Raw genomic sequence first — 22,510 nt, forward strand, 5'->3', positions numbered from 1 at the left:
CAGTGACTGGATGGGGGTGCGGGCGGCGCGGGGCGGGGCGGCCGCGGGGGGCCGTTCGTCGGGCCCCGTTCCTTCGCGCGGGGCGGCTGAGAGCGTGCGGCGGCCACCGGGCCTCGCGCGGGGCTCCGTGTGCGCGGGCGGCTCCGGCGCTCGGCCTCGGCCGTGTGGGCTCCGGGTCGGCCGGCGCCGTGGCCGCGCCTCGCGTCCGCCCCGGCAGCAGGAGCGAACTCCGCCGGGTGCTGCGGTGCCTCAGCGGGCTGCTCCGAGCACGGCCTCCTCCAGCGCTGCCGAAATCGCGCTGCCGGACGTACAGGCTTGCGGCTCGACCCTGCCGCAGCATAAATGGTCAAAGCACGGGGTAAATGTCAAGCCCGAGCGAGGAAAGCGGGCTGCGCTCAGGCTATCTCTGACGGTACGTTGGGCATCCCTGAAATAGAACGATCTATATGGGCTGTGCGAGCCGCCTGCGCTATTTTAAGTGTTACTGAACCTCACGGCCGGCATCTTTTGGGAGCCGGGGAGCGAGGCGGCCGCACGGTAGGGATCTGCTGTGTACGGGGTGACGAGGGAAGGGCTGAGCGGGGCGGGGGGCAGCTGGGGCGGCTGCGGGTTTGGGCGCGGAGGGGAAGCCGGGCAGCGCAACGAGCTCTGCGCCGAGCGCTGCGTCTGAGCTGTGGTTTGGGTGCCGTGCTGAATGCTGGCGGCTTTCTGTCCCGAACGAAACGTTTTCGCAGCCAATTGTTAGGCTTGCGAGTAGCGAATAAAGCCGCTGAAAGATCCGGGTGTGAAAACCGTGGCTGTTGTTTTTTGTTTTTTAGTTTTTTTTTGTCCGCCCCTCCGTCTGTCCGAAGCGCCGCACCAGATTTGGAAGGTGTGCTGGGGGGGAAACGAGCGAATTGTTTTCTGGTGATCTCAGCCGCCGATGTTCTGTGCTGAAGGAGTGCCGGGAGGCACACGCTGGGGCAGCTGGAGGGAAGGCTGCTCCGTGCTCGCTGTGCTCGGCACCACGAGCGTTCTGTCGGGGCTCCGCACTCGAAGAACACGGGGCTGTGCGAGGCTCCGGCAGCACAACGCCTCTCGCTGCCGGGGAGCGGAGGAGGTGTTGAAGGATGTCCGCGGCTGTTCCTCCTCCAGCAGACTTGGGATCTTGTGCTCGGCTGGTGCAGTGTTGTGGCTCGCGGTGTCAGTGGGCTGATCTGTGGTTGTGTGTGGCCGCTGCTGCACCGCGTGCTTGGAGGCACACGTGGGTGTGTAACGCTGTGTATGGCAGGTGGAGGGACGTGGGTGCTCTGCAGGGACCCCTCACCACCACCTGGACAGAACCCGCTGCTTTGCCATCAAAGAGATTCAAGCTGAACTTTTTGGCAGCAAGGAATCACGATGCTCCCAGCATCAGCTGTTGTTTCGGGTCAGTTTGGGGCACCAGGTTTGCCCAGCGTGCCGCCTCCTGCAGCGTGTGCCCATCTGGTTCTGCTGTATCCGTATTTCTCTGCTTTATACCTGAGATCCCCGTCATCCAAAGTGGGAGATCACAAATGTGTTTTGTGTGGCTGCATGCCACGATGCTGGGATCACAGCTTTTGGGGTTCCTCTCCCTCCCTGGCTGTGCCCTCTGTAATCCTTATACTGAACAACTCTAAGAACCGTCCAGAGCCAAGTGTGTTAGTTCCCCTGCTAAGAAGTTCTCATAGTAGGGAGCCCCTAAGGATTCCTTCACTCTTCCCACACTTTTCTCTGTGTAAAGCCAGTGCGTGTCGGCCTGGTCTGATGAGCAGCAGCAAGAAGCAGGATGGTTATGCATCTGCTTGCAAAGGACTCCTGTCTCCAGGGCAAAGGTGATGCATCTGAAGCACAGCCATGAACTCAGGTGCTGCCACCCAGCACCACCCCTGGGTGTGTGTGAGCTGGCAGCTTTGTTGTCAGGGATGAGCTCTCGAAAAATTTTTCCTGGTAGGTTCGGCCTTGAGTAACTGTAATTGTAGGAAATAACATTGCGACACTGTTTGCTGCGGAGTAAACATCGCTTCTAACACCCTAAGCAGGGCTGTGGGCTGCCGCTGTGCAGGGCCAGGTGATTCCTTGGGATGTGTCACTGTTGTTTCCTGTGTTCCCATGACAGCTTGATGATGAAGCTGCTCCTGGTAGTGACGGTAGTGGCCTGCTCTGTGGGGAGGTTTCCTTGGCAAGCATCTCCAGCTGGCTCCAAGGGGAAGAAGAATCATAGAAAGGCCTGGGTTGCAAAGGACCACAGTGCTCATCCAGTTCCAACCCCCTGCTATGTGCAGGATCACCAACCAGCAGCCCAGGCTGCCCAGAGCCACCCTTGAATGCCTGCAGGGATGGGGCATCCACAGCCTTCTTGAGCAACCTGTTCCAGTGCCTCACCACCCTCTGGGTGAAATTTCCCTGATCTTTCTACCATAAAAGCAGTGGTGGTGGAACCAGGAGTTGGACCTTCTTCCTTATGGGTCCCTTCCAACTCAGGATATTCTGTGAGAAATGAACTGCTTTGTAACAAAAAAAAGCTTTGTCTGCCCCAGGAGGAGCACTGGCAATGTTGGCACCGCTGGTGAAATCCGCTCCAAACTTCAGGATCCCTCCTCCAGCATGGCTGAGCCAAGGAGTGGCTTTGAGGAAAATAAACCTGCGTTGGTTGGGTTTTTCAGTGATGGCCCAAGGACAGTTATGGGTATTCCTTCAGAATCACCTAAAAAGTGACTTTGGTGGTCTCCATAGAAACTCTTCTGTCGCTTTGTGGAGGGCTTGTAGGATAGCTGCTGCCTGGCTTTGAGGAACAGAAAGGCATTACAAGGTGGAATCTGAAGGAGAAGTGGCTCTGCAGGAGGGACGTCTTGACCTGACTGGCTTGCAGGGGAGCTTGGCTCAGGCTTGGCTTGGCCTGTGTCCTTTGGTTATCAGTTTCACTCTGGCTCCTTGCCCAGCTCTGAGGAGCTGGAGATAAGGCACGAGCGTGGCGCTGGGCCGTGTGGGCACCAGGGCTGTGAGCTGTGGCTCTGCTTGCCTGGAGGGCCTGGGGCCGCCTGGCTCTGCACACGGCTGCTTCAGGAGCAGCGTTCCCTTCATGCAAACTTAACCACCTTCCAAAAAAAAAAAATGGGCTGAGAAAACGTGTGGGGATTTTAGTCATCGTTCTGAGGCGTCTGCACAGTTCTTCGCCTTCTGCAAATGCTAAAATTGAGCGTGGGGGGAGCCTGCTAAGTCTGGGGAGCGGAAGCCGAGCGATTAGAAAGGGGGTTTTCTTTGGGCTGTTTGAAACGCTGACACTTCTCCTCTAATGGCTGCTTTTCAGCTGTGGACGAAGGCTGTGACAGAGGTGCTGTCTGACAAGTGCCTGGGCAGGGCTGTGCTCCGCATCCTTGGGTCCTGGGTGAAGCTCTGCAGAAATCTGCCCTGCTGAATGCCTCGAGAGCTGCTCCGAGCCACCTGCTTGCAGTGTGAGTTATCATCCTACCTGATGTGCAGAGCTACGAACAGTAGGGGGAAGGGGCTTATGCTGATGCTGAGTGATCAGCACGCGTGAGTGCTGCTGTTGCAGTGCACACTCCTATAGGGGACTCTGTTGCTTTTGGAGGGAGGTGTTCTTTTGGGGCTTTTTGAATTGGTTGTCATCCTTGTGGTGTGTTTCTTTTTTTTTGTTGTTTTATTTTTGCTTTTTTTCCCTCCTCTGGCATTTCTCACAACTGATCCAAAGACCACACTCTTCCCCCAGCTCTGTTCTTTTCACCTTCCTAGTTGGCTCTCGCTGTGTGCATTCGTTCATGCAGACAAATTGTTCTGGCACATACATCGTGTGTGCGCCACTGGGGCATGGCTGGCACGCAGCGCTCGCCGCCTTCACAACAACCTCTTGGCTTGTGCTGCCTGCACAGTGCCCCGAGCTTTCTGTGTGGAGGGCATCTCTACATGCTCTCCTCACTTTGCTCGGGTTGCGGTACCCGCACTGCATCTCCTTTCCAAGGAGAGAGCAAGACCATCTTCAGCTGGAAGGCAGATGAGGGCGCAGCAATATGACCTTCATAGCTGGCATTCAAGGAAGGCAGGGAGACCCGCGAGACGGATGGTGTTATTTTAGCATGATGCCTTTGTTACAGAGCCAGGTGACGTCTGCAAGGCGTGCCGACGGCCTGAGAAGCATGAGGCTGTGGTGCTGGGAGCCCTGAGGAGCGCCGGGCTCACAGGAGGGATGTTACGGTGGGCGGTGCACCTGGAAGGTGGGCCACGCAGGGTGAACCACGCGGCCGTGGCCGTGGGGCACAAGGTGTACTCCTTTGGTGGGTATTGCTCTGGAGAAGACTATGAGACGCTGCGGCAGATCGACGTGCACGTTTTTAATGCAGGTAAATGCGGGGCGGGAAGGAGCGCTGCGCTCAGTTATCGGCTCTCCTGCACGCTGTCGATTAATGCATTCTGCTCTGTTCTGTGCTGTCTGACTGTGGCTCGGTGGAGGTTTTCCATTCTGGCAGCAGCCAGCTGGTTGGTATCACACGGGTTTGCACTGTTTGCAAAGCAGCCAGAGTCCATCTTGTAGAGGACCTCGTACGTATCTGAGGGCTGACTTGAACTGTGGCAGTGACGTGCCAGTGGACGTGGCAAACCGTGGCTGGGAGAGGCTGCATTCCTTGATTCAGTGCTCTTTGAACTGAAGAGACTGCTGAGCTGGTCCGCAAAGTGCTCCCCTATAATTAGGCTGAAAAATTGCACAGGTGCTTGGATGAGTCCAGCTGGCAACTAAGGGCTGGTTGCTGTGCGTGCTGCCCACTCTGCAACCTCTCCTAATATGCAGACTAGTTTGCTGCAAGGTACAAAGAATGCACTGCTCTAAATCTGGCTTTGGGGAAGGCAGCGGCATGTGCAGGGGTGGATAAAATGGTTCTGTGGGGTTGTTGAGGTGATCGGCTCGTGGTGTGGAAGGGAACGTAGCTCAGGAACTCCTGACTGGACATTCACCTCTAGCCAGAGAGACTGGGCTCTCGCAGTCAAGGCAGTTGAAAATGGCATCAGAGCACTGCTCTTGTGGGGAGCACATTCCTACCCTGCCCAAAGGAATGCTCTTGTATTGCCTTCCCTGTTTACCACTCCCTGGTATTAAAGAGTCATGGTGCTGTGGCCACTGCCTGGGAGGTGCTGCTGGCTTCCCAAGCCCTTGCTGAGTTAGTGCTGTTGGGTTTAAGTGCCAAAGCCAAAGTACTGGGCTTTGAGTGGTCTCTCTCAATGTTATGAAGAGGAAGACCATGTTTTAGGCAGGGAACATCCTGTTTAGCTTGAGTTTGGCTGTACTTCCCCCTGCCCTTCCTGCGTCAGAGGTGGACACTCGCCTCTCGAGGTGCCTGATCCTTTCCCTTTGGTAAGGTTGGCCATGTAATGCCTGCTGTGACTCCTGCACTGTCGTTCCGCCCTGTAATGCATGTTGGCTGCCCTGCCTACTACTGAACGTGACTACAGGCTCCAGGAAGGAGAACCTGTAATCACAAGGCACTCCTGTTTGTACCTCAAGGTCAGCAGGGAGAGCTGAGGTGTGGATGGGGATAAGAGAGACACAGCTGTCTGCTCCGAAGTTTGGTTTTACTTTTTTTGTCGTGTTCTTATTATTTTAATAACAATTATCGCTGTTTCTACAAAGCTACTGTGTTGTTTTTCTTAAGACTGTGCTTCCAAAATCCAAATGATGCCTTCTCACCTTGCCCTGCAGTGCATTATTCCTGTGCTGCCCATTCCTTCTGCTTTGAGCATCTTCTTCAAAAACATCACTAGCCTGAAGTAGTGTCATTCATTATCACCTTCCCCCTTCTTTTCTTTCCTGTTTTGGAGGGTGTATGTGGTGGTTTGTGTGTGTGTGGGGGGGGGTGTCTACTTATGTGTTGTACCTTCCCTCCTGGTTCAGGATGAGCAAGAGCAGAAATTCTTTTGATGTGGTAATGCAGAACCAAAGCTATTTCTGTCCAGATTCCTCCAGTCCTCTGTGCTTCCTGCAGTCTTGCCTAAACAGTGGAAAGCAGTGCTTCCATATTTCTTAGTCACCTACTATTTGGGGTCAGGCACAGCTCTGTCTTGCTTGCTAAACTGCTCCTGCTCCTTATTGTGCAGGGGGAAAACAGCCGTCAGGCTTTCTGCTTTCATGAATGCTCGCTTGCCCGCGATGGGTAGATGGGCGAGCCTGCACAGTGGGCTTAACACAGGCTCTAACTTATACTTCCAGTGTCCCTGCGCTGGATCAAGCTGCCTCCAGTGTGGACAAACAGCCGTGATCAAGTGAGAGAGGTGCCCTACATGAGGTACGGGCACTCAGCAGTGCTCATCGACGACATCGTCTACATATGGGGAGGCCGCAACGACACCGAGGGCGCCTGCAATGTGCTCTATGCCTTTGATGTCAGTAAGTTCCACCTCCTTACTCATCCTCATCACAGCTGCCCTTGGTGAGACCTTTTCTCTGCCCCGCTGTGCCGCTGCCCAGCTTGTTCTCCTGCCTCTGGTCTCTACAAAGTGGCAGCGTAGAGCAAACAGGGCAGATGAAGAATTGGTGCTGCTGGATGATTCAGCAGGGTGGCATCTGCACACCTGACTCTCTGTGAAAGCCTTTGAATAGAAATTATTGAAATTCTCTGACAGGCAAATGATTTTGAATTTTTTTGTCAGCTTTGTGCACTCTCAGCGATAGTAGCTGTAACTGAAGAGCTCTCTCTGATATACCCCTTAGCTGTGGCTGATGGCTGCACAAGAAGGGCTCTTGAGGATTGTTGTTGCTTTCCAGGGAGCTGGTTCTTTCTGACAGCATGAAGCAGAGTGAGGAATTGAGTGCTGAAGTGGCTGAGGACAGAATGGAGAAATAAGGGCAGGCTTGAGCCAGATTAGATAAATCCGCAGCATAAACTCCTTGAGATTTCAAGTTGTTTTCTTCATTATGCTGTTGTTGCACACAGGTGTTTCAGGGACTGGGTGGACAGGAGTGTCAGGGAAGGAGGGGGGCACATCTGGATTCTGGGGCAAGTTCATTTAAATACGAACCACTAACTGGGTTTTGCAGTGACAAGTGCTTGCTGCTTGGTCATGAGTTCTCTTTGTTGCCAGAAGTCTTGAAGCCTGGAGCTCTCTGGGCACAGGGTTTTCCCCCTTCCCCCGGTACACGCAGCTAGGAAGCCACAGCAGATTGCCTTCTATGCAGAAGCCTTGCAGTGGGAGCTGCCTGGTGTCCCTGCCAATTCCAGCACTTTAGCATTAAGTGCAAATTAACTGAAAAGGCCAGCCCTAAGTCCTGGTCCAAACCCCGTGCAGCTGTCTGTGCACACAGTGCCTGTCCTCTGCCAATCCTGGAAAGTGTGGCTGGCACTCCTCCGACTGTGGTGTGAGCTCTATTGTATCCGTTGCATCAGGCTGGATAAGTCCTGGCTGAGTGCAGTTTTGTCATTTGGAGATGAAGGCACTGAGCTGACCGTGAGGCAAGGTCTCTTCCATCTGATTTGACACATTATGCAAGGCCAAGCTCTTGCTGCTGCCGTGTGACTTGGGCTTGGAAGCAGCTCTTGGGAAGGATGGGAACTTGATAGCTGTTGCAGCTTTCTTGCTAGCTGGCCTGCCCAGGATTTTGTTGACCTTGCAAACCCCTCTGTGTGGTTCCAGCTAGAGCCTAGGTGAACTGCTATGGTCATGGGCCAAGTTCAGAGGAGTTATCCTCACGAAGAATGTTGCTTTGGCTCCAGTTTTACCACTTCCTGAAATAAGTACGGCTCTTGGCAGCTTGCAGTATTTCAGGGGGGCTGTGGGGGGACATCTCCGTCTGCCTCGAGGCTTATCTGTGCCTGTCTGTGGGCTCATGGGACAGGTGCCTGTTTGTGCTTGGCAGGGAGTTGCTGGCACAGCTCCACGTTGCCCTGCATGGAGAACAGCTCTGGCTGGATTTCAAGTCCTCCTCTAACTCAGTTCTTGGGACATGTGGGCTGAGGGCTGAATCCAGCTTGTGTAGGTGTGTGGGGAGCGGTGGTGAGGGGACTGTGAAGGGTGGAGGGCAGGAAAATCTCCCCTGGGTGAGGGGGTGCAGATGTGGCAAGAGGAGCAGATAAGACAGGGAGAGCTGCAGAGGTGAAGATGTGCCCTGCAGCTCTGTTGACACAATAACCTTGTGGGTCAGTCACTTCTGGCTGGGTTTTTGAGTGCTAGTTTTCTTCAATTAATTAGTTAGCGTCTCCAAGCTGTGAGGTCACTTGGGCCATTTAGCATGATTTCTTCACTGTAGTTGAAGCTGTAGAGGCAAAGTTGATAAACTGTAGAATCATAGAATATTGTGAGTTGCAAGAGATCCACGAAGAACACCAAATCCAACTCCTGGCTCCATGCAGCACCACCTGAAAATCAGACCCCCGTGCTCCGGCATCAGGGCTGTGCCCACTGCCCTGGGCAGCCTGTGCCATGCCCACCGCCCTCTGGGGCACAGCCTTTCCCTCACCCCCACCTGCCCTCCCCTGACGCAGCTCCATGCCGTTCCCTCAGCCCTGTCGCTGTGCAGACAGCAGAGCTCAGAGCTGCCCTCCGCTCCCTGGGAGAGCTGCAGCTGCCATCAGGCCTCTCCTCAGCTCTGCTCTGGGCCATGCAAAATGGGGACTCTGGCCTCCTATGGTGGATTGACAGCACTGATAAACTAAGAAAGGGCAACTGATATCATCTGCTTTGACATGGTCTAGCCCCATATCCTTATCTCTAAATTAGAGAGGTGGAGCTGAAAGCTGGACTGTTCAGTGCATAAAGAATTGGCTGGACATTTGTAACCATAGGGTTGTGATCAGCAGCTCTACATTTAGATGGAGGCCAATCACAAGCAGTGTCCCCCAGGGATCTGTCTTGGTACCATTTCTCTTCAACATTTTTATCAATGACTGAGACTGTAGGATTGAGTGTACCCTCAGCAAGCTTCCTGGTAGCACTTAGCAGAGTGATGCACTCAATACAACAGAAGGAAGGGATGCCATCCAGAGGGACGTGAACAGGCTTTGAAAAGTGGGCCCATGAGAACCGAATGAGGTTCAATAAGACCAAGTGCAAGGTGTTGCCCTTGGGTTGGGGTAGTCCTAGATATGAGTACAGACTGGGAGATGAACTAATTGAGAATAGCCCTGCGGAGAGGGATTTGGGGCTGGCCCTCCTGGCTGCCTGGGCACACTGCTGGCTCATGTTCAACTTGCTGCCAACCAGGACTCCCAGATCCCTCTCAGCAGGGCTGCTCCCAGTGTCTCACCCCCAGCCTGTTTGTACAGCCAGGGTTGCCCCTTCCCAGGTGCAGAATCCGTCTCTTGTCATGTGGCTGGTGATTGCCCAGCTCTCTAATTTATCTAGATCTCTCTGTGAGGCCTCTGTGCCCTCAGCAGAGTCAGTAGCTCCTCCTTATTTAGCATCATCAGCAAACTTGCTCAAAACACATTCTAGTCCTACATTCAAGTCGTTTATGAAGATGTTAAAGAGATCCGGCCCTAAAATGAAGCCCTGAGGAGCCCTGCTGGTGACTGGATGCAGCCTGATGTAACCGTTCACTATAACCCTATAACCTGACCTGCCAGCCAACTGCTCACCCACTGCATTGTTTTTGTTGAGCTCTGTGCTGGGCTAACCTTGCCATGAAAGGAGATTGAATTTGTTAAACAGAACGTTCCTCTCATGAACCGACATTGGCTGCGAACCAATGACCACGTTGTCCTTCAGGTGTTTTTCAATAACTCTCAGCATAATCTCCATAGTTTTACCAGCACCAAAGTGATGTTGTCAGCCCTGTAATTACCAAGGGCTTATTTCTTGCCTTTCTTGAGACTTGCTACAGTCCTTGCCAGCTTCCAGTCTCTTGCACCTCTTGCAAAGCCTACTTGTGAGTCAATAGAAATAACATTGCTCAAGCAGTGCTGTACTAATCACATGTAGAACTTGAGCTGTTTGTCACGCTGGACGTTGGCTGTGCCCCAGAGCTGAGGGCCTCTGTTGCTGTGCCCTCTGTGGAAGCTCAGGTAGGCAGGCAGCCTCGCTTGGAGAAGCTCGCTGAAGAAGCAGGTGCTGTGTGTGAAATAAGGATTTCTGCCTAGCAATGAGGAATGGCTGTGGAGAGCCCTCCCATCCCGACATCTACTGTACCTTCTTAGCATTGCCTCCTGTTTTATTTCAGACACGCACAAGTGGTTCACGCCAAAGGTGTCTGGAATGGTCCCAGGAGCAAGAGACGGGCACTCAGCTTGCGTCCTGGCAAAGAGCATGTTTATCTTTGGAGGCTATGAACAGCTGGTGAGTAATCTCAAACACTTATTTGGCATGGGAAAGAGGGTATTCCTGCCCAGGGCATTAGCAGAGGCAGGGGGACGTGGGCATATTTATGTTTGCAGTTGCCTTCATTTTATAACTCGACAAAGTTATGAGCCTAACCTGGATAATGAGTGCCATGATTTTTCAGAGGAGGTGGTTGGTAGGTCTGTGAAAGGGGCAGATTTTTTGTTTGCTTTCCCAAAGCACACGGAGTTAAAATATAAATGTTCTATTTTACGGCGCATTTCTCCAACAACTTCAGATAAATAAATAGCAATATAACAAATGTATTCTAATTTAGCTAAGAAACGCCCAAGAAATGCACTGCTTCTGATTCTGTAGTGCTGTTGTTTTGTCCCAGTGTGGTGCATGCTCCCTGTGCTCTGTACCTCTTCTCATGCCTTGCTGAGCCTCTCCAGCAAGCACCTGTCCTTCCTGTAAGGAGGACGGAGATCATCCTGCACTGCCAGTGTGCTTAACACCCCTTTAAGTAAATCCTTATGCTCTGAACTTAGAAGAGTAAATATCACTTCAGGCTATCACCAGACTCGAGGAAAGTTGTGCCACGTTGTTTGGATGAAAGCTGGGCTGTGATGGCAGTGCCTTGGTTCTTCCCCTGGCTTTCTGAGTTCTCTGGCACGTTAAGCCCGTGATCTTGGTTGCAGCTCTACAAGCATGGGTTGTTTTTAACCAAGGCCAAACAAGCCTGCCTTCTTGGTTTTGCTGCCATCTCCCTTGTCTGGAGGAGCAGAAGTCTGTTCTATTTGTGTGAGTGCAAGCTCTACTCAGCTGCAAGCTGCAGATTAGTGGGATCCTCACCTGTATTTACTCTTGTGTGTTGAGTTTCCTTAAAGTCATCCTAGCTCCTACCTCTCATTGCATGGCCTTAGCAGAGGAAGTTTCTCCACCTTCTTCTGTTGCGGCATGGAGTGGAGGTAAAATTCTGCTGTGTGCAGATCTTGGTGGTAGGAGCCAAGCTCTGAATAAATGGGAAGGTTGCAGGAGAGAAGGAACAGCTGTAAGGAGGGGTGAGCTTTACCTCCTTGTTAAGTGCACGTGCTGCTTGCTTGGATGTTTTGGAGCAAGCACTGCGTCTGCTAGGAAGTGCTGGGTCCAAAGGAGTGCTGTGAGTCTCTAGGGTAGCTGCCTTGGTCTGGTGTCAGCAGGCCTCTCAGTGCTTTGGTAACCAGGCTGCGCTGCTGTCTTCCAGGCTGACTGCTTTTCAAACGACATCCATAAATTGGACACCACAAACATGATGTGGACCTTAATCTCTGCCAAGGTCAGTGTCTGGTTTTCATTCTGGTTTGTGGAGAAAGTCTCAGTTGGGCTGTTCTCTGGGGTAGGTGCCCATGCTTGTCTCCCAGCTCCTTTTTGGTGTGGCTGGGATCTGCAGGAGAAGGCATATCCCTATCAAGAGGGATATACACCTCCCTGGGTAACTGGCACTGTTTCTCTTGCTGTTTTAACCTGTCCCTGCAGGGTACACCAGCTCGCTGGAGAGACTTCCATTCAGCTACCATCATTGGAACAAAGATGTATGTATTTGGGGGCAGAGCTGATCGTTTTGGGCCATTTCACTCCAACAACGAGATCTACTGTAACCGCATTAAAGTGTTTGATACAGAAACAAACTCCTGGCTGGACTCCCCTCCCACTCCAGTGCTCCCTGAAGGTCGCCGGAGCCATTCAGCATGTGAGTGTGGGGCTGCTGGGAGAGGAGAACGTGGAAAGGAGTTCCCATCCATAGCACAAGGGTGTCTACTCCACTGGGTGGAAGTGTGGGAGGGTGAGGGGTGCTTAGAGCCTGGCTTCTGTGGAGAGCTGCGGCCCGTAGCAAAGCCTTGCGTGCAGCCCTGTGTGTGAAAGTGATATAAGCTAAAGTGGGCAGCGAGCATTGCTTTGCTTTGTGTTTGGTGTTGGGACAGGGGCCTGCTGGGCTCTGCCCTGGGTGGCACGCTGATGTCTGTTTACTCCCCACAGTCAGCTACAATGGGGAGCTCTACGTATTTGGTGGCTACAACGCGCGCCTGAACAGACACTTCCACGACCTCTGGAAATTCAATCCAGGTATTTACGCTTCTAACTTGTTGCACTGATGGTGCTCGAGGCTCTCAGGTGTGTGAGTGCTCAGATGAACGTACAGTCCAAGGGCTTGCTTGGGGGAAATGGCTGCCATGACCACATAGACAGAAACGTGCTGTGCTCAGTGCCCCTGCACCTCCTCAAACCATCTCCAGCTCTCATTAGAAAAAGGAAATGTTGCTGAAAGGTGCTTATTTGGAAGGTGCTTGGAAAAAACTTTGGTTTGTTCTTTAACACACAGAACTGATGGCAGAATAAAAGGTATGGGGTTAGTGGAACCAGTCAGCTTAACCTGCAGCATCACCACAGCATGCTCTCTTGGTACTGTGTCAGCTTGGTGGTTCTTGATCTGGTACCCCAACTGTCGGTCAGCTGTAAGATGTTTTGGAGTCCTCTGTACTCAAACACTTTTGGCAATCCACGAGACGTGATTTGATTGCTAATCACTTTGCACAGTGAAGCCTTATAAGAATTGTACGTGGTTATGGGGGAGCAGGCAGCTTGCTGTTCCCCGGCTGACCTGTGATCTAGTGTGAGAGCTGCTGAAAGCTTTGGTGCTTTATGTTTGTGATTAATCACCCCCAGCGTCGTTGCCACAGGGAGCAGCAGGGGCAAAGGCTCTGCTCTCTGCCTGGTTCAATCTCCGTTCTCCCGCAGCCAGCTGCCCCAGCTCGAGGAGGATGCTCTGCGTTCTCCGTGGCTGCCAACAGATGGAGCTGGTTCCTGGGCTTCCACTCCAGATCAGGCCCACGCTGGGGAAGGGGAGCTGACCGCTCCTGCCTGCACAGCTCCCTGTGATGTTAAACCTGCTGCTTTCCACAGCCCCTGGGCTCGAGCTTTGTAGCTGAAAGGCCTGGTTTTGTCACAGTGGCTGCAGGGAGAACCTGCAACTCCTGTCCAGAGCTCTGAGGGCCGTGCCTGGCATCAAAGCAAGCCTCCATCAACAACCCTATGGGAGTGCGTTGTTCTGCCTCCAGCAAAGATGAGGTGGACGGGGAGGGTGCGTGTTGGCTGACTGGTATCTGTGGGGCCTCTGTTTTATTCATTTATTTGCTTCTGTGGTTTAATTCCATAACCTGCTTATACCTAGGTCTTGGTCAGGGCTTTGTGACAAGCTGGTGCATTCTCTCACCCCTATCCCTTTACCTCAGTTTCCCTTTCATGGAGGAAGATTGAGCCCAAGGGGAAAGGCCCATGTCCTCGACGCCGGCAGTGCTGCTGCAGAGTAGGGGACAAAATCATCCTCTTTGGAGGCACCAGGTGAGTTGTAGGGGGCCAATGGTGTGGCTTTGGGGAAGGGTTTGCCATTCCCTTCAGCACAATTTCCTTCCATGCTGTAGTCAGCTTCACTTTGTAGCCACATGGCAACTGTCCATCTAACATCAAGTGTGACAAATTACACACATCATAGCTCCTCTGGAAAAAGCAAAGGGGAAACTGAAGTTGTGTTAACTTGTGAAGCACCTGATGACAAGTCTTGTTCTCCAAGCAAGACACAGCTTCCCGCTGGTACCCCAGGCCTGGTCTGCTGTGCTGAAGCAGACTTCAGACTGATTTATTCTCCATTACATGCTGCCCTGCTTCTCCCATCAGAATTTCTCCTTCATTGGCAGGACTTGTGTCTGCTGAGCTGCAGAGAGATGTCAGCTCAGCCGGGAGCTGTTTGACCCATTCACGCAAAGTAGCATTCCCTTCTGTGTAGCAGTGTTCCTTAGCAAAATTTCCATTCATAGAAGGGATCCAGTGTTAAGGATTTAGCTGTCAAACACTGGAGTTGGTACTGTCAGGATGGAGAGCAGCTGGATGTGGCCAAGAGCCTTAGCAGCTGCTAAAAGGAAGGAAGTAGCCCATCACTAGGACATGCTTTGCGCTGTCTGAAATGACAGATTGCAGCTCTGGAGCGCAGGCCTGTTTGCCAGCATTTACCTTTCACAGACATCTGAAATGCTTTCAGCCCTCCAAATGATTTGGAAAGATTTGAGACTTTCTCTGGAACGCCGGTAGTGGCTTTTTGGGGAGAAGCTGGGGCAGAGGACAAGACAGGGCAGTTGATGGGCTGATGTACCAATGTCTGATGAAGCAAAGGGCCTTCAGCTCCAGAAGAGCTTGGCAGTGGGAGGAGGCATAGAGGTAGGATGCCTGTGTGGGTATGAAGGAGCCTGCAGTGCACGGTGAGGTGCTGGGAGGTGCTGAGTTTATCCAGGCTTCCCACAGATACTGGGTGCTGCTCTGTGTAGCAGAAGGCTCGATGGCAGCTCTGGATGCCCTCAGTTGTTGCAGTCTTTGGTAGATAGTGCAGCAGATGAACCTGGGTGTTAAAACTCAGCTGTCCTAACTAACACTAGCAAACCACATTGAATTTGACACCAGTTTTTCAGAGGCCAGTCCACCTCTGCCAGACAGACTGGCAGCAGCTTGTCTTTTCCACTGACCAACTTCAGTGTTTGCCTTGTTCTTTCTGCAAGGTTCATCCATACCAGGCTGGGGTAGGAAAAGCTGCTGGTGGCCAAGAATGTAGCCTGCCTGGATGGAGGGACAGCTCTGCAGGCTAGGGTGGGGGCTGTGCTGGCTTCCTGTAATGGTTATCAGGTGTGTTCTGGAGCCGGCTGGCAAGATAAGAAGTTTTCCAGGAAGTCATTGTAAATGGAGAACTCCCTGCGGTCTGCCTGCTGACCTGTGCTCCCCTGCTGGGGAAGGGGAGGGGAACATACGGATGCGGGGGATTCAGCGGCGCCTTGCAGGATCAGCCAGGCAACGGTGTCAGGCACGGCCAGGCAAACCCCTTTGTGTCCTGTCCTTCCTGACAGGGATTCACTGCACCAGAGGCTGTTCAGGAGTTCTTCTGCAGGTGCTTGCTGCCGCATCATCCATGTGCTTCTTTTTGTTTTGCAGTCCTGCCCACTGCTCCGTCCTGTTGCCTATCTGTGGGTTTTCATTAAGGCCAGCAGCAATCCTGTTGTTTGTGTCCCATTTCGGTGACAGGGAAGCCATGTGGCACTAAGCTCAGTGCTTCTGCTAGCTGTGTCCCAGGCTTGGTCTCCTCCCAAAGTCACCAGCACTTCACAGAGACCATCTACAAAGGGAGAATGAAGAGGAGATGGAGTACCATAAGTCAGAGTTTAGCTGTATGGGTGCTGATCCAGGTTTGGCTTGGAGCTGCTCTATCCTGACCTAGCTTAGAAAAGCCTGGCTTGGTGAGGGAAAGTTTTGCTGGGTTCTGGCTGGTTCCCTGTGTACTGGGAGCTGCAGCACTCCTGGTCTTGAACTCCAGGCTTTCCCCAGCTGCTTGCAGTTGGACGATAAAGCCACGAGCACACTGCGCTGCCTGCTGGCTTCTCTTTGGAAGATAAGAGATGCCCTAGGTCTTCCTGTGACGTGGATGTGAGATTAGATTGTGGTGTTCTTGTATCCAGGCAGCTGGGACTTATCAGCAGCAGGTCTTCTCTGCCAGCAGCAAGCTGTGCCTCGTATTTCTGTGGGGGTGCTGAGGAGTGGGGACACAGGTGCTGCCTTACCTCCTGTCCGATGTGAAGCTTGGTGGGTTATAGGTGGACAGCAAGCAACACTGCAGTGAGAATCACTGCATGAGGTCCCAGCTAAGCAGTAAGAATGTACTGAATTGCCTTGTGGCAAGCCAAAGAATGACTCAGAACACCTTTCCTTTCTTGCAAGATCTCCAAACAGCCATCAGTGCTTGGGCAAAGCACTAATGCTCCAGCACAGGCTGGTCTGTCTGTGCTGGGGGACTCAGTGAGCCATCTCTCAAGTGACTTTGGCTGCTCCGTCAAGACCACAGAGGCAGAGAACTTCAACTGAGGCTGCCTGTTGTTCCCTGGCCATACCTGAAATCACAGCTTCCCGCTGGTACCCCAGGACTGACATCAGATGGGAGCATGGCATGGTGGGATGGCTCAGCTGCAGTCTCTTGAAACTGCTGCCCCCATTTTGACACAGCCAAGCAGCTGTGCATGGAGCCAGCAGTAATTCCTGCAGTCAGACTGAGAGATGTCTGTGCCTGCACTGCTGTGCAGGTGTCTCCTAGCTGCCATCTCTACCTTTCTCATACATCTCAATGGCTGTGCTGAAATCACTGCAGTAGATCTTCCCTGTGTGAGAACTGGAGCGATGAACTCTGTGGCTGTGCAGAATCTGATTCAAACCTTGTGCTGTTGTGCTTGGCACACAGCTTTAGCCTGAACTGCAGGGAGCCCAAAGGTAGTCCAGCTGCAGGGGCAGTGGAACATATGCTAGTAAAATAGGAGAACTTGTGCATATGGCTTTTGCAGAAAAAGAGGAAAAGAGCTGCTGCCGAGCCAAGAAGAGACCTCAGTGGCTGCTTCAGTTGTTCATTCTGAGCTGCTACCTTCACTCTTCTGTAGAAAACTGCAACAAAGCATCTTCCATAATGTGCTCAAAGAAAGCTGCTTGGCTTACCACACTCCAGCAGTGCTGAGGTGGTTTGGTACGCTGCATGCTTGCTCTGTCCCCAGCAGCATCAGTGCTCTGGAGAGTTTATAGGCAGGAGAGTCCGTGGCATGACTCACAAGCAGCACACTGTGTTGCAGTCTGCAGATGTTCTGTGCTACCTTGGGAAGCAAGAATTGAGGTAGACAGCAAGAGCTGAGCATCCCTGGAGACAGATTGTGGCTCCCATGCCCTGCGGTCTTGTAGTACAACTAGAGAGAGCCTCCCAGAAAGCTGACATGGGTGTCCAGCTTGATCTTGCCTACCTCACTGGGGCTGCCAGCACTGCTCTTTGGACTGTGCGTTGTGCCACTGAGCGGTGTCTGAATTGCCCTAGGTGAGCTGGCTGACCTCCTGTTTCCCATTGGCTGTGCATTGAAGCTGGCCTAAGGTCTTTGAAAAGGCATGGTGTGGACTGTATCTTGCTGCACTGCATTTGGGGTGGCCTTTGCCTGGCTAGGCTCCTTGATCTGTTTGTTTTCTAACACATTCTGGGGCAGACTCACATGAGACAGCATCGCTGTGAACTCTGCACTGGGCTCTCCAGGGGATGCCAGCCCGTTTGCTGTGGGGCAGCCCGTGGGTCTGGTTTGTTGCACGGAGCTGCGCCAGCGCACTTGCATTCAGGAGCAGCTGTAGCATCCCATCTCCAGCCTGCTCAGAGTTGTCCTCTTTAAGAACCCCTCGGAGGGTTCCAAGCAGACTGAGTTCAGTCCTGGACTTGCTCAGCCCTTGGGGAGCCTAAAGAACTGCAATTGCTATGCAAGTGTTTTGGCACTGCTTGATGAGCTTTGTTTGGCTTCTGCAGCCCATCTCCGGAGGAGGGCATGGGCGATGAATTCGACCTGATGGATCACTCAGATCTCTACATCCTCGACTTCAGTACGTGAGTGCTCCCTGCACGGTGTGTGCCTTTTGCCACCAGGTGCCTCGTTGAGAAGCACCGTTTCCTGTGGCATTGATTGCCTGATGCCCTGAGCCCCCATAGTGCCCAGATGAGGACTGCTGTGGCTAATCGCCCTCTATCCACAGGCCCTAGCCTAAAGACGTTGTGTAAGCTAGCAGTGATCCAGTACAGCCTGGACCAGTCCTGCCTTCCCCACGACATCAGGTACTGTAGGCCTTGCATTGGAGCTCACCTATGCGTGCTCCCTGGGGTGCTCCAGCCCTGGTTGCTGGACTCGTGCTTCTTCTAATCATGCCCTGTTGTTGTGTTACAGATGGGAGCTCTCGGCCATGACAACGAACAGCACCATCAGCCGCCCCATCGTCTCCTCGCAGGGCTGATGCTGGCTCAGCCTTCTATCACCCTGTACTCACCCCTCCACACACTGACCTCTTGCTCCACTGCCTGCATGAATTTTTAGCCCTTTCAAGCAAGGAACCTACGTGAGCTCTGTTTGTCTTGCCCCAGCCAGGCCTCCTTGGGCCCTTGTTGCATTCAGGGCAGCATGGGTGTGCAGGCAGAGCGTGCCCCTGGGGAAGAAATCTGCGTGCCCCAGCAGCACAGCGGTGAACCCCCATCCTCGCCTGAAGAACTGCAGCCGCACTGGCCTGGTGCCCTGCCAGTAAGGGCCTGAATTGACTCCTGCTGCCAGCCCCAGGCTCAGAACTATTCCTGTGCTGCCTCGTAATCATGATGACGTTTGTGCCTGCACCCAGTGGTGCTGAGCTGCCCCCAGCACTTGCTTGCAGGCCCAGGGTGGAGCTGAGCCCCTGCACCCAACATGGGGGCTCTGCTGCCTGGCTCAGGTTGTAACACAGTGACCAGTGGGCGTTTTATAAACACTGAGGTGGAAGTTGCTTTTTTGCTGCTCTGTGTGTCCAAGTCTGGGCAGCTATGCTGGGTGGGAGGTATGGGAGGAGAGGGCAGTGGCTGAGCCAGCTGCAAGCTCTCTATGCTTGGTGGGAGCTGGGGCCAGCAGGAAGAGTTGGCCTGAGCCACAACGTAGCTGCGTCCCAGGAGAGTGACAGAAGGGTGAATGGGAGGCAGCTGGTGAGCATCACCCAGGCCTTGCTGCCTCAAGGTGGGTGGGTGCAGGGGTGAAATTGTGCTAACAATGCAGGGAAAGGTAGGAGGGAACTGTGGGCTTTTACTGGGATGCAGAAATCAGGGACAGCTGACAGATGGTGATGGCTGTGTGCCATGAAATGCTGGAGCTTTTTGCTGCAGCATCCCCTTCCTCAGCACTGGAGCACCAAGCCTACTCTCCCTGTGGGGTGCTGGGCACCAGGAAACGTGCACAGACCGCCCTGACTTGCTGCATCAGTCAGCACAATGCTGAGCACAGAAGTACCCCAAAATGCTCTTGTCTCTGTGAGTGGCTTCTCCAAGGAGAATAACAAGCTTGGGGACACTGAGCAGAGGCTGGAGGGGCTCAGTGCCCTGTGTCAGCTTCCTCTTAGAGGAAACATTTGGTGGGGAAAAGGGCCTCGCTGGGGAGGGAGTTTTTAGCACTTTCTCCAAAGGGCCCTGCACACACCGCAAGCTTCCATCCCATGGCAGGAGCGAGTGCTGGGCTGCTAGCTGTGGGCCAGGAGCCGGATGGACACATGCCCTGCAGTGGGATCCCTGCTCCCTTCGTCATCACCCCCTCCTGAGCCACCGAGTTTGCTTTAAAGACCCCAGCTTCCTTTTATTGCTTCCCCTCTCAGATTGCAGCCGGCTGTGAGGGCTATTTTTAGCGGCCTGCCTTCTAAAAATAGCCCCAAGATGTTTGGAGTTGCGTCAGGAGGGGAACCTCTCCTCCACACGCCAGCTTGGCCCCTGCGCCCCTGCAGGCTACAAAAGGAGGCCAGGAGCAGCGGGGTCAGCAGGTTCAGACGCAGCCAGAGGCAAAGGCGGCAAGAAGCGCGCTGCCAGCTCCAGGCATCCCAGCGCCGGCACCATGACCATCTTCTGCAGCCACTGCCACAGGCCGCTGCAGGCAGAGACGAGCTGCCTGCCCAGGAGGGCTGAGCAGGCGCACGGTGCCTCCAAGCCGTTGAGGTGAGCCCCCCTCTGCCCCTTACCTGCAAGGGGAGGCTGCGAGCCGCTCCTGGCCACAGTGAGACCCAGCCAGGTGCAAGGGGTTTCTGCCAGCCTGGGACGCTGAGGCATAGGATCTTGGAGGGGGCAGAGAGATTTTGGGAGGCTTGAATGAAGGCAGGTGCAACTTGCAGATCAAATGGGCTGCAGTTCATGATCTGGCACTGGATGCGGTTTCTGCCCTAGCGGGGCTTGGTGGGGAGGTCATGTCACTCAGCTAGCTCCTAAAGCACGGGGCTGCAAACACCAGCAGTGTTTCCTGCTAGGCAGCCACACGCACCTCTGTCTGCATCCACCATAGGATTGCTATTCCTCAGAGACCTTGCGTGGGGCACCGAACTGCCCCGGGGCCCAGTGTTCCCATAGCAGGAGATGGGGAACGCTGTCCCTTTCCCTGGGCAGGACTCCCTAAACAGTTGGCTTTGCAGGTCAACCAAGAGTGCCTCCAAGGCACGTCGGGACCAGATCAATGCGGAGCTGCAAGCACTGCGCTCTCTGCTGCCCATCTCCACGCAGGAGAAGGAGCGGCTCTCCTACCTCCACACCATGGCCCTGGTGTGCCTCCAGCTTCGGGGAGCTCACCTCTTCCCTCCAGGTACCCATGGGCACTACTGTTCCTTTTTCATGGGCGAAGCTCTGCTCTGCATGGGGTGCTGCTCCCGTCCCCTTTCAAAACAGTTTTTCACACTGTGCTCCCCCTGCAGCCTCAGCTCCTCCCTCAGGACCGGTCCTTGCTGCGGAGCTGCTCTCCTTGCTGCCAGGGTTTCTGCTTGTGCTCTCAGCCGGTGGCAAGCTGGTCTACATCTCTGAGAACGTGTCTCAGATCCTGGGTCTCTCTATGGTAAGGGCTGGCCAATGTGGATTTGCAGTCACTGTTTCCCTGTGCCCATTGTGCATGGCACACTGTCCTCATGAGAGGCTCATGCACAGTGTCGGAGGGTTATGAGGTTGCAGTGTGCCAGCACACAGCCCGCTGGGGCCTGCCATGACAGCTCCTTCTATCAGGTGGAGCTTCTTGCTCACGGGGACACCATCTTTGACATCATGGATGGGCAAGCATGGGAGGACGTGCACAAGAAGCTTCTCCTTGCCCAGCAGCAGCCAGGCAGGGGTAAGGCTGGGGAGAACAGAAGTGCAGTGTGCTCACTGAGGTCTCCAGGCTGGGATCTCATAGGTGCTGCCCTGCTCTGAGTCTCCATGGCTGAGGTCAGACCCAGCAGGTTGCCAGTGAGGGCGCTGAGGAGTCTCTAATCTGCTCTCTGCAGAAATCACCTTTGTCAGTGAGATGCGTACATCCAAGGCCTTCCGGCTGCAGCACGGGGGAAATCAGGCTGTGGCAGTACGTGGGCGCTTTGTGGTCCCACGCTGGCCGGCCTCCCCCTCCACCACAGCCTTCCTGGCCCTCTGCACCCCGGTTGCACAGCTGGATGCAGATCATGACGCTGATTCTCAGGACAACCTGTTTCAGAGCACACATGCCCTAGACATGAGGTTTATGGATGTCACAGAGAGGTGAGAGTGCCAGGACAGCCAGGATCATCTCCCTTCACAACGGCTGGGTGTGGGATGCAGGCTGGACCCACTCCTCTTGTCCTCCCCAGTGCCATCTACCACCTCGGCTACCTCAGGGAGGAACTGATTGGCCAGTCATGGTACAGCCTCCTGCATCCTGAAGATGCTGATGTAGCAGCCACTCAGCACAGGGCTGTGGGTGAGTATTATGCCCACACTCACACGTATCTTCCTCTAATGCTGTTTGGCTGCACTTGAAACCTGGCTGCCTAGGACAGCCAAAACAAAGTGAACAGAGTCCCTCTCCCTGTAAAAAGCATGAAGCAGTAGGCTAGTTTTACGCCCCAAACACCGAGCGCGTGGGTTTGCCTCGAGCCCTGCCTTTCTGCGAGGCTGCAGACCTGACCGCCGTCTGCAGCTTCCGACTCGCTGGGGCTGCGGCCGCATCGGGGCCACCGAGGCCCGCCCCGGCAGCGAGGCCAGCTGCGCCCCGCCACCCTCTGACCCTGCCGCTTCCCTGCAGCGCTGGGTGCCGGGGCCGCGCCGGGGCCCGTCGTGCTGCGCGTGCTCCGCAGGGACCGCACCTGGGCCTGGCTCCGCGTGTCGGCGCGGCGCGGGGGCCGCTGCATCACCTGCACCGGCCGCAGCCTCAGGTGAGGGTTCGGGGAGGGAGGAGGCCGGGGGGACGCGGGGGCCGAGCCCGACGGCCGCCATCGGCTCCCGGTCCCCGCGCGCCGCCCCTCACAGCTGCGTTCCGCTACTCAGGGAGGAGGAGGCGCTCTACTTGCGCGCCCGGCAGTGCGGCCCGCCGCCGCTCTACCCAGCCCCAGCCCCAGCGCCGCCGCCTGCCGCCTCCTCGCCGGAAGAGGGGCTCGGTCTGCTGGCCGCACAGCTCCGCGCCCTGGCCGACAGCCTCTCGCCGCCCGCCGCCTACACCGGGACGGAGGCCTGTTCCTACGGCCGGCCGCAGCCGGACGCCGCCTTGGCGCTAGCCCGTCTCCTAGGCGACGCGCTGGAAGCTTCCGGGTCGCACACGACGCATGCGCGCGGCGCGCCGCTCCTCCACCAATAAACGCCCGTTTTGCCTTCCTTTTTGTCCGACTGCGCGTGCGCCGCTTCCGCGGGTTC

The 22,510-nt window shown here is 54.6% G+C and overlaps 2 protein-coding genes across 4 annotated transcripts; both read left to right on the forward strand.

Moving 5' to 3' along the window:
* Window positions 1–3,327: 3,327 nt before the first annotated feature.
* KLHDC3 (kelch domain containing 3) lies at window positions 3,328–18,645 on the forward strand. Of its 3 annotated transcripts, XM_042892753.1 has the most exons (11): window positions 3,328–3,455; window positions 4,113–4,358; window positions 6,218–6,394; window positions 10,160–10,275; window positions 11,504–11,575; window positions 11,776–11,989; window positions 12,277–12,363; window positions 13,530–13,638; window positions 17,651–17,724; window positions 17,875–17,953; window positions 18,063–18,645. In XM_042892753.1, exons 2-11 carry the CDS (start codon window positions 4,205–4,207, stop codon window positions 18,127–18,129), a joined length of 1,149 nt encoding a protein of 382 aa, XP_042748687.1. In that variant the 5' UTR covers window positions 3,328–3,455; window positions 4,113–4,204; the 3' UTR covers window positions 18,130–18,645. The 3 variants fall into 3 exon arrangements, with proteins under 3 accessions (XP_042748687.1, XP_042748689.1, XP_042748688.1); XM_042892755.1 differs by lacking the exon at window positions 18,063–18,645 and having other exon boundaries at window positions 17,651–17,746; XM_042892754.1 differs by lacking the exon at window positions 18,063–18,645 and having other exon boundaries at window positions 17,651–17,728.
* A 72-nt stretch (window positions 18,646–18,717) lies between these two features.
* On the forward strand, window positions 18,718–22,454 carry NPAS4 (neuronal PAS domain protein 4). Its single transcript, XM_042892758.1, has 7 exons — window positions 18,718–19,831; window positions 20,299–20,465; window positions 20,575–20,711; window positions 20,876–20,981; window positions 21,136–21,382; window positions 21,472–21,606; window positions 21,782–22,454. Exons 1-7 carry the CDS (start codon window positions 19,731–19,733, stop codon window positions 22,452–22,454), a joined length of 1,566 nt encoding a protein of 521 aa, XP_042748692.1. The 5' UTR covers window positions 18,718–19,730.
* The last annotated feature ends 56 nt before the right edge of the window (window positions 22,455–22,510 follow it).

Source organism: Lagopus leucura, unplaced genomic scaffold, assembly GCF_019238085.1.
Source record: "Lagopus leucura isolate 7727_CA_CO unplaced genomic scaffold, USGS_WTPT01 1-19_obj-0_obj, whole genome shotgun sequence".
Lineage (NCBI taxonomy): Eukaryota > Metazoa > Chordata > Aves > Galliformes > Phasianidae > Lagopus > Lagopus leucura.

What these genes read in the sequence shown, in the direction of transcription:
- KLHDC3 (XM_042892753.1), top strand. Translation starts at nt 4,205, where the DNA reads ATGTTACGGTGGGCGGTGCACCTGGAAGGTGGGCCACGCAGGGTGAAC. An exon ending in TCGCCGGAGCCATTCAGCAT is followed by an intron (nt 11,990 to 12,276) that starts GTGAGTGTGGGG and finishes TACTCCCCACAG; the next exon opens with TCAGCTACAATGGGGAGCTC. An exon ending in TGCCTTCCCCACGACATCAG is followed by an intron (nt 17,954 to 18,062) that starts GTACTGTAGGCC and finishes GTTGTGTTACAG; the next exon opens with ATGGGAGCTCTCGGCCATGA.
- NPAS4 (XM_042892758.1), top strand. Translation starts at nt 19,731, where the DNA reads ATGACCATCTTCTGCAGCCACTGCCACAGGCCGCTGCAGGCAGAGACG. An exon ending in AGCTCACCTCTTCCCTCCAG is followed by an intron (nt 20,466 to 20,574) that starts GTACCCATGGGC and finishes CTCCCCCTGCAG; the next exon opens with CCTCAGCTCCTCCCTCAGGA. An exon ending in TTTATGGATGTCACAGAGAG is followed by an intron (nt 21,383 to 21,471) that starts GTGAGAGTGCCA and finishes TGTCCTCCCCAG; the next exon opens with TGCCATCTACCACCTCGGCT.